Genomic DNA, 11,403 nt, shown 5'->3' on the forward strand with positions numbered 1-11,403 from the left:
GCCTTCTGGTTGGAGGAGCATAGACTCTCCCTGCCTCTGCATGCACCCATTTTACTATTCTAATGGGCTCGTCCTATAGAATGGTGGGGCAGGGACATCAATCTAAATAGTGAGTTCCAGAATGTTCTCTGTATATGCCAGATCATTCACCATGGCGCAGTTTTTCTAGTTCTTCGGCGCGTGACATCTTTTGCATCTTGGTCTAATCTCGGGCAGCGAAAAACGCCAACAACCATAATAAAAAATGGGACAGTTGTTTCAACAAAGGAGGAAGACATTTTGGGCGTTTTCCCTCTCATCGTCTTGGTCCAACAACGTGTTCTTGATCCAAATCACATGTTCGTTTAAACATCAACTCAGATTGTGATATATATAATAGTAGCCCATGAAGCATTGAAACGCACTCCTCTCATCTCCTTCCAAAATGGATTATCCCAAGTTGTTTCAAAATGCAAATGCTCCTGAATTCACCGCCACCATTGCTGCAATTCTGGTGGTGCTGTGGATTTTCTTCCACAGGAGGCAGAGAAAAGGTGCATCATCAAGATTGCCACCGGGGCCAACCCCCTGGCCTATTGTGGGAAACTTGTTCCAGTTGGGAAGGCTTCCCCACCTCAAACTCGCACATTTTGCTAACAAGTATGGACCCATCTTCTCATTAAGAATGGGTTCTGTTCCAACAATTGTAGTTTCTTCTTCCGCCATGGCAAAAGTGATATTGAAAGCCCAAGATTCAATCTTTGCCAGTCGACCCAAAACATCTGCGGGAAAGTACTTCGCCTATGACTACAAGGACGTGGCTTTCACATCTTATGGAGCTTACTGGAGGCAGATGAAGAAGCTGTGCATGGTGGAGTTGTTCAGTGCCAAGAGAGTAGAGTGTTTCACACCCATTCTAGAGGAGGAGCTAACTTACGCTCTGCGTTTTGTGTGGAAGGAGAGCCGTTGTGGGGAACGAGCCGTTAATCTGAGCGAGATTGTTGTGGCCGTTATAGAGGCGCACGTGTGGAGAATCCTCTCCGGCATGTCATCTGAGGAGTACCGTTTGAATGAGACCGGGAAGCAGATCAAAGAGTTGATTCTGGAGTTGTCGCACTTGGCGGGATGTCTCAACATTGGGGAGTTTATTCCATGGTTGGACTGGCTCGATTTGGGAGGAGTAAAGAGGGCCATGCGAAAGGGACAACAATCCTTCGACAAAGTTGCTTCCAAAATATTAGAGGACCACGAGGAGAGGAGGACAAAGCCTTCATTAATGCTTGACAAGAAGAAGAAAGAGGATGTCATTGATGCCCTCTTGGAGATGCAGGCCAATGACTCCATCACTATGACTGCTGAACACATCAAGGCCATGGTTTTTGTATGATGCCCCTACCCTACTAATATATAGCTTCTCTTCTTATTCATTGCTCACTAGTTCTTGTTGATTCTCATCTTTCATAAGGCTCTTTGTAAGATGTCCTTGTTCCTACTAATATAGCTTCTCTCCTCATTCATTAAACCTTAACTAGTTCTTGTTGATTCTCATCTTTAGTATGGTCCTTAACTTTTGTAAATTTATGCATTTGAATGGTTGTGTTTTTAGGATTTTTTTGTCGGTGGAGTGGATACATCAGCCACTACATTAGGATGGGCGATGAGCTTAATAATTGGAAACCCTCGCGTGGCGAAGAAAGTGCAGGAGGAAATTGAAGGCATTGTAGGAAGAGAGAGGGCGGTAAAACGTAGTGATCTTGAAAGCATGGAATATCTTGGGTGTGTGGTTAAAGAGACATTGAGGTTGTACCCACCATCACCTTTATTACTTCCCCATGAGTCAACACAAGCTTCCACTATTGAGGGCTACTTCATTCCTGAGAGAAGTAGGATTATCATCAATGAGTGGGCTTTGGCAAGAGATCCCATTGTGTGGAAAGATCCACTAGAATTCAAACCAGAAAGATTCATGAGTAAAGATGACTTTCTAAAAGACAAGGATTTTTTTGATATGGTTCCCTTTGGAGCAGGACGTAGAGGATGTCCTGGAGTTACCATGGCCTTCAACACTGTTAGGCTTACCATCGCTCACTTCATGCACTGTTTTGACTGGCATGTGGATGGAGAGTTAGACATGACTGAAAAATTTGGCATCACCATGCCCAGAAAATATGATCTTCTAGCCTTTCCTACCTTGAGGTTGCCCACTTGCCCTTGATTTAGTCTTCACTTCCTTTGGTATAGAATATGGTATTGTACTTAGTATAATGAGTGTAAGGGAAATAATCTATTTCTATGTGAAACTCCTACTTTTAGTAAGCATATGTTAGAACAATAGTCTATTTCAACAAGAAATAAATTATGTAGCAACCTAGTGTTGTTGTAGTAGCTATGTATAGATGTCATTAAAATGTTTATATATATCTAAAACTTCTTGCTTTGAGCCACCTGTCAATTATTTCAAATTTTCTATTTTGCCAATCACATTTGAAGTGCAATATATCAGATAAGCATGTTGATTTAATGCATATTATAATGTTATAATTTTGGATTGTTATAGTACTTATGTTGGGTGTTAGTATATCAAAAAAAAATTATTAGTAATCCCTATGTGTATATATACATCATTGTATGTGGCACATGAGTGTATTATAATTTATTTTCCTTTTTTTGAGTCATATATTAATTATCTAAAAATTTCAATTCTAATTATTTGCATTTCAAGTGAAACATGTCAAATAAAGTTGAATATAATAATTTTATGATTCAATCCATCCATATATAATCTAGTTTTCATAATTTTACAAATATGTTTCTATATTTATAACTAATCTATAGTAAATTAATAAATACATAAAATTTTCTCATTAAATTTGATAGTTTATAACTCTAATAAATAGTTATTTTAATCACAAATGTTTATTTTATGAATAAGATAATCAATGAACTTACATATTAGTCATGTTAGATCATGCAATAGAACTTTAAAAATTAGAAATAGATCCTCTAAGCGAAATAGAAATAGATAAGGCAATCTAGTGTATGAAATAAAAATTCTAAGGTTGTTTCTTGGTAGGTAAAGATGCCTCTGATTTTCTAAAATGATGATATATCCACTATTTCTAAATCAAGACCACCTAAGGATCTCCTTCACCAATGACACCATGCAAAACTTTGACATGCATCTAGAGTCGGATAATTCCTTCATCGCACTTTTCATGACATGTTTGTCATAGATAGAATAATGTGTCAAAGGAAGTTGACATCAAATAAAATTATGATAGCCTAGCACATGTCTAGTTTGCAATTGGATCATGTCTAGAGGATTTGACATGGCTTTCCATTCAAAAGAATACGATGCTTCTTACTCATCCAAATGAAAAATAAATAAGGCACTCTCAAATCACAAGGGAAACTTCTCCACTATGATGGAATGATTTTTAAAATAGGGAATAGTGCTACACATGTTATACACAAAAAAAGGATAATTCTTACAAGAGTAGTGTTCATGAAACAACTTTTCTAACCAACATGATGATTCTTTCACTACTATATATATATACTAGCAATCACACCTTAGTGTACAATGGGTACGTCTTAGATTTATGGAATGTGAACAAAGTATTTGTCGCATTTCCAAACTATCCCTCATCCTCTCTATATTTCCTTATCTCTTTACCAATCTATCTCAACATCTATATCTCTTTCTATCTTTTCCTATGTATCTCTCACTATGTATCTCCCTAAATTCATTTCTATCTTTACCTCTAGATCTCTCTCTATATTTATCTATCATTTTTTCTCCAATCCTCTCACTCTATGTTCATCTCTATCTATACCTTTTACCTTCCGCTCCATATCTCAAAAACTCTCCATCTTTCTATCCATCTTTCTCATTCACCCCCTTTCATATACCTTTTAGTCTCTACACTATCATATTTCTCCAACCAAACCTCCTCTAACAATATATCTAGTTTATTTTATCTCTCCATTTCTTTCTGTTCCTAATATATCTCCCCTATTTATATTATCATATATCTTTATCATTCTCTTTCACATTTATCTTAATCTTTTTCTCCCTCCCTCGATCTATATGTCCTATCAGTTTTGTTCCACACGTAATCTCTCCCCATCTCCATATGTGTATTCATAGCACTATTGGCAATGAAATTATTGGGACTTAATTTTTTCCAATGAAATAGAAGGGAAAATGGTAATTATTTATGGTACCTAATCTATAACCGTAAATATTCCATTATTATTTGGAATGCCTATTCTGGCCACTACATATTTCTTATTTTAAATCTACCTTCTACAAGGTAGGGGCATATTTCTTATTTTACATCTTCCTTCTACAAGGTGGGGCTATGCTCCCTCAATGTTTGGGTGTTATATATGTGAATTACTATATTTGAAACGATGACCTTGGTAGGATATTTTATCATCAAATGTGCCATTTCATTGTATCCTATATTTTTCTAGAAGGGGAATCCCTGAAAGAAGACATGTCATTCCACACTTGTTTGTAGTGATATGATCTAGATGCTAGCTTATGATTTTCACATAGCATGAATCCACAATTTTCAGTACTATTTTGATTGAACTATGATATCATTACCCTCGTCACATTTTCTTATTTGGTAACTATGTCTCATTAATTTTTAGTATGGATCTTAATTTTCTCCCAGATTCTTGGTTCTCTGTATTTGTCATTCTCATTTGTAAAGTATGGAAAATAAATTTCTAACCATTTGAATCAATGTCTTGGTTTCTAAATGTTTCTTAATTTTGTCTTTTAATCTTTTCTTTGTGAGCTCTATTTTTGTTCATTTTTTGTAATGATTTGTGAATTGAATGCCATTTTCTATCATAGCATTGATAATGAATTTGTGGCGATGCTTGAACTACCTGATCCCTAATTTTCATAAAATCCTATTGAGGGAGATACTAGTAGGTAGTCGTCGATGAACAAATGGAAAGCTATCTATTCTAGTGCCTCATTGACTTTAACTGATGGTGAATGCATAAGTAAATTTTGAAAATTTCTAATCCATTGTTTGAGTCCACAAAATCAGAATTGGAATTGCAAAAAATTAGAATATGGTATCCTCATTTACCCTCTAAACCCATAATATGTTCTTCTATCTAAATAGGTGAAATTTCTCCCACTCCTCGATTTTAATTCCAATTTTCCAAAAATGAGGATTAAATATTAATTCAAATAAAACCCTTTTCAATTTCTAACCTATTTTGCCTAAGTTCAGAGATCAATGACTTTGATTAGGCAGCATCCCATGATATTTTACCTGAGTTTTGAGACTGACAACTTCAAACTACTTCACCAGATTGTCATGAGAATCAACATCGATCAAATTCACCATGTCTTGGAGAATGGAACCATATTAAATATTCTTAGAAATGCTCTTGTAAGGCTTTGCTAGGCAATATTCATTTGGGCTTTAAAGGCTATAGAATAGAATCTGAAGAACAACTTTGTTATTATTAGTGCATAGGAAACCACCATGAGAGAGAAAAACATAAGAGTCAATGTTGTTGTGATTCCCCACTATCACATAACACTCCTAGTACATTGCCTACTCCATTCATTGTTAAACAAAAAAAATTGTGCATTATAATATGCACTTAAAGTTATTATTCTTTAATCAATGATAAGATCTAGTGTAGTCTAACTATGCATTGGTTTAGTATACATCAAGTAAGTTAGTTTCATTCAATGAAAATAAAATTTGTGTATACATAAATAGAGTATAACTCCTAACGAGAAGACCTTAAACAATTAAGATAGAGTTTTGGGTACATGACAACTCATAAAACAACATTATATAGAGCTATAAGAGGACATCATAGAGTTGTAGCTTATATTGCTTTTATTTCAATCTTTTCCAGCCCATTAAAAAAAATCCACCTTTGATTGATGAGTATTATTTCAATAAATACTACCATATGCTACAAAATTAAATATGTCTAATGTTGATATCACTTATTATTTCCTTTTACTTTAACTATCAAAGAATATTTCATTCATTATAAAAATTAAAAAAATAAAAAGTGCTTATTCTAATTGGTATTCCAATTTCAAAAATGTGCAACCAAATGGATTAAATGTATACTCTCATAATCAATTCTTGATGAACCAAATACTCACAAACCAAATTCTCAAAATTGTAATCTAGATTTCAAATCCAAAATTTCAAATTTCAATTCCCAAATCATATTGCAACAACCAAATGACCCATAAAAGATTGGATTCTTTCATGCCCATTCTAGAGGTGAACATAACTTAATGTTCTACATTTGGTGTGGGGAGAGAGTCATTATGGGAAATGAGCCATTAATTTGAGCAAGATTCTTTTGAATGTTATAGAGGTGCATGTTTGGTGAATCCTCTCTAACATGTCATTTTATGAGTACCATTTGAATGACAGTGGGAAGACGATTGAAGAGCTGTTTCTGGAGATGTCACACTTGGTGGGAAGTCTAAAAATTGGGCAGTTCATTCCATAGTTGGATTGACTTGATTTGGGAGGAATAGATGCAAATGGGACAAAAATCTTTGGACAAAATTGCTTCCAAAATATTAGAGCACCACAAGGATTTTCACATTACTTGCCTCTCTTCCTGTTTGAGAATTTCTTATATAAGATACCCTCCTCCTTGCTATTTAACTTGAACTTTGGATGTATTTTTCCTATTCTTCTCATTCATTTTAATCCTTGCTAGTCCTTTGTCATCATTTAGTACTATTTCTATAAGACACCCTTCTCATTTTTAGTCAACTTACTTCTTCCTATTTTAAGTCTAGAACATCCCTACAATAATATAAGTTTTTCATTATGGATCAAGAAAGGCTAAGCCATATACAAGCCAAATCTATTCATCAATTCTATGCCTTAGAGTCAACACCGAGACCGAGAGTGAGAAAATCCATAATCCAAGCTAGGTCAACTATCCATGTAGGCTATTGATATTCAACTTCTTGTTCTCATGATTTTCAATAATACTAGCCTCTCTATGTCCTTGAAAAAACTTTTCATTTTCCTTTTCTATTTATCTTTGAATCTTTTTATTCCTTATCTTCCTACTATCATTGATTTTCATCATTAGTAGCCTTTATTCATCATCAAACAATACTTGTTCCAATTACCCCTCTCCTTTTCATTTAACTTCAAATTTTGAATTATTATCAACTTGTTCTCATTATTTTTTTTATAATTACTAGCCCCTCTTTATTGTTGATAATGGTTCCCCTTCTCCTTTCCATTTAGTTTAGACTCTTGATGCATCATCTCCTTGTTATCATTGATTTTCACCATTACCAACCCCTTTATCTTCAAGTTGTACTTGCACACATTATTTTACTTGTCATCTCGTATCTGTAAAAATATTATCTTCTTAATTAATATGTAATACAAGATATTAAACTAAATATTTATTAATCTCAATTCTTCCAAGTACTTCCAAGGCTATTTTAATTTTAAATTATATAATCTTTAGTAAGCTCAAGGCCTATTCTTTGAACCTTGGTTTGTTGGTCCAAATATTAATGAAATTTTGGGTAATAAGGTGTGGGTCTTTATAGATTTAATAAATCTCTAATGATGTGATAGTTATTTATTAATATTTTAAATTATGTAGGTTTTAGTGATCTCAAGGCCTAGTTTGAACAACCCTAAATTTTGGGTTATGGAGTATAGGTCCTTATGGTTTTTCTAAATTTCTACATTTGAATGTTTTTTTTTCAAGATCTTTGTCTAGCTTTTGTAGAAATGTCAGCCATGAAATTAGGATGGGCGATGATATTAATAATTGGAAACCATCCTATTGTGAAGAAAGTGAAAGAGGAAATTGAATGCATTGTAGGGAAGAAGGTAGTAAAATCTAGTGATCTTGAAAGCATGTAAATATCTTGGGTGTATAGTTATAGAGACATTGAGGTTTTAACCATTAATACCCATAAAATCAAGACAAGCTTCCACTATTGAGGTCTACTTCATTCCTTAGAGAAGTATGATTATCATCAGCGATTGGGCTTTCACAAGAGATCCTATTGTGTGGAAAGATCCACTAGAATTCAAGCTAGAAATATTCATGAGATAGATATTGACTTTCTGAATGAAAAGGAATTTTTTGATATGCTTCCCTTTAGAGAAGGATGTATTAGAGCTACCATGGCCTTCATCACCTCTCTTAGGCTTACCATCACTTACTTCATGCACTACTTTGGCTAGTTTGTGGAAGGAGAGTTAGACATGATTGAAAAATTTGGTATCACCATGCTTAGAAAACATGAGCTTCTCACATTTCTTACCTTGAGGTTACCCATTTGGCCTTGATTTAGTCTTCTCATTCTTTTGTTTAGAATATGGAATTGTATTTAGTATATTAGGTGTAAGGGAGAGAATCTATTTCAATGTGAAAGTCCTACTTTTAGTAATGCATGTGTAAGACCAATGGTTTGTTTAAACATTAAACTAGTTGTGTAACAACCTATTGCTGTTATAGTAGTTATGTATATGTGTCATTATTACATTTTTAGATATATCTAGAGTTTCTTTCTTTGAATCACTCGTCAATTATTTCAAATTTTCTATTTTATCAATCATATTTGAAGTGCAACTTATCAAATAAGCATGTTTGTTTAATGCATATTGTAATGTTATGATTTGTGATTGTTATAGTATTTATGTTGGATGTTAGTATACCAAAAAATAATTTCAGTGTTCTCTATGTGTATATATACATACAATGCATATAGCACATGTGTGTATTAATATTCCTCATTTTGAGTCATCTAATTTTTTAAATATTAATCATTTGTCTTTCAAGTGAAACATGTCAAATAAACTTGCATATAATAATGTTACAATTCAATCTATCCATATACAATTCAATTTTCATAATTTTAAAATTATTTTTCTATATTTATATTTAATCTATAGTTAAATAACAAATAGTTAAAATTTTCTCATTAAATTTTATAGTATATAATTATAATAAATAATTATTTTAATAAATATGACTTGTTATGATTGAGATAATCAATGAACTTAAATATTAGTCATGTTAGATTATGCAATAGAGCTTTAAAATTTAGAAATAAAAAAAATGAATGTACTTAGTAAAACCCATCCAATGAGTGAAAAATATTCAAGTTAATTTTTCTTTTGACCATAAAGTAACACCATAAGAAATGGGCAATTCTTATTTATCTCCCATTTGAAAATGAGAATGAAGTTATTTGGTGGAGGAAATTCTTCTTTTGGGGGTTTTTGAATAGTTTATTATTTGGTATTTCTCGTTAATTAGGAGGAGAGTTGGAACAAGTCATGGTATTTTGTTGATGATATTTGAAGGTAGGGTTTTTCAATTTTATCTCTTTATCTATAAATCTATTTTTTGTGGATATGAATGATTGATGATATTGTACATGAGTATTAATTCAAGCTTCATGGTGTGAAATGTTTGGGATTGGGTAGTGAAGGTCAAACTCATCCATACAAAAAGAGTAACCTTAGAGCATGGGTTGAAAGATGCAGGATCCTCCTTGGTATGTAGAATTTTCTACTTTAGAAAAGGATAGGTTTGTTGGGTATGATTATTTCTATGTGTGTGATTTGGTAATGTGCATGAAGAGGAATGTAAGTGGATTGTTCTTATTATGAGAAGAACGTATATATGATATATTATTATTTATTTCCATTGATGTAAATACCTCAATGTATTCAAAATTAGAGATATTCCCAATCAGTAAAATCACAAAGCACCAAAGTCTTACCTTACAAACCAATAGATTATGCAAATATTTACAAATTTATTTTTGATAATGAAATTTAAAGATGCATTTCTATCAAATAATTTTTTTAAAAAAAAATTTCTAATTAGAATTTCAAACACTAAAGCTTATTTTTACACATTCCCTTGTACTGTTAACCTCTCATACTCCACTTGTAGCACTCTTTCTACATATTTATTTATACAATTAAAATTTTCTTTAACTCCATTGTCATGTTCTATTTTCCAAACTCTTAGCAATTGTGAAATTATGAAACCTACACCATATAATTTACCTATATCATAACTAAAGTGACACTCCATAGAGTTCAAATGAATTTAATGAGTATTTAAAATACATTAGATTATGTTAAAGGACTATCTAACGATCAAACCCACAAGATAACATACTAACACATATAAAACCTTGTCACAGTTATGATGAGGAATGTGCATACATTTTAGAACTTTCCTAAATCTCACTTCTCTATTCTAAAAAGGAAAACAACTTTTACTAGCCAATAATTCAACTATAACAAGGGAAACAACCCAAAAAGTGAACAAAATTTCTCTATGAGAAACAATTCATTGAGATGAGTCAATCAAAAGCATCAACTATGCTAGTATATTTCCTTTCAAGCACATGTAACATTAGATTCCACTCATTCATCTTGTCAATCCAATCTTATATGTTTCTTTGATCCAATCTCACATGCTTATCATTTCATCATAGTATTCTCTCTCCAGTTTGCATTCCAAATTCTCAAGTAAAGTATCTTCCTTATACAAGTCTCAAACACTTATTAGGTCGGCTCAATACGATAGCTAATAAAAAAACAAATTGCATTAACGAATGTGATTCCATAAGGGCTAGCTAGAATACATATAGAATACATTACAATAATAATTAATACACTATCATCTAGTTCAAAAAAACACAATAATCCAAACAACATGTTTTCTAACTGAGTCTGCCAAGAAATAAATTACCTTTCTCTATTTAAGAAAAATTTTACTTCCAAACCAATTATCCTCTAAAAAACTACAAAAAATTATGAATTAATCTCTACATCAAGTATCCTAAATCATATACTATAATTTTGTTTCATTGGAACTCATCAATCAAAATGTTTGAAATAATTCTTGGTCAATACTGACATTAAACAATTTGTAGAAAACATTATGTAACTTCACCAAATAATCTCAAAAATACATGTGATGGAAAATATATAATTTAGATTCACAAAAAATCATCTTATAACATTTTCATACTTAAGTGCATCAAATTGTGTCTTGATTAAACCTATCTATATAGATCATCAATAGTTATACTGACTGATAAACAAATATGTTGACATCAGTTAAAAATAATTAATGGAAAAATTAACTAGAAATAATTCCATTCTCAAAAAAATCTCCAATGATCATAATCCAAACATATTTATTTAATCTACCATCAAGTATTTATTGTATATAATACTTTGATTGTCCACCCAATGAGATATGACAAGTATCCATCGCCACAACATCACAAATGTTTTCATCATGATAAGATGCAATTTTAAATTGTACAACACATTCATCACTCACCAATAGCATATTAACGACTTGTATCCATGCAAGATAATAAGTCTT

The 11,403-nt window shown here is 32.3% G+C and overlaps 1 protein-coding gene across 1 annotated transcript; it reads left to right on the top strand.

Annotated features, from left to right (window-relative positions):
• The first annotated feature begins 392 nt into the window (after window positions 1–392).
• Window positions 393–2,419, top strand: LOC149562470 (cytochrome P450 750A1-like). The gene is made up of 2 exons (XM_089825954.1): window positions 393–1,360; window positions 1,586–2,419. The coding sequence occupies exons 1-2, from the start codon at window positions 425–427 to the stop codon at window positions 2,192–2,194; spliced, it is 1,545 nt and encodes a 514-aa protein (XP_089682080.1). The 5' UTR covers window positions 393–424; the 3' UTR covers window positions 2,195–2,419.
• The last annotated feature ends 8,984 nt before the right edge of the window (window positions 2,420–11,403 follow it).

The sequence above is a fragment of the Cupressus sempervirens genome, chromosome 4 (genome assembly GCF_028749045.1).
Source record: "Cupressus sempervirens isolate cs-2001-9-10 chromosome 4, ASM2874904v1, whole genome shotgun sequence".
NCBI lineage: Eukaryota > Viridiplantae > Streptophyta > Pinopsida > Cupressales > Cupressaceae > Cupressus > Cupressus sempervirens.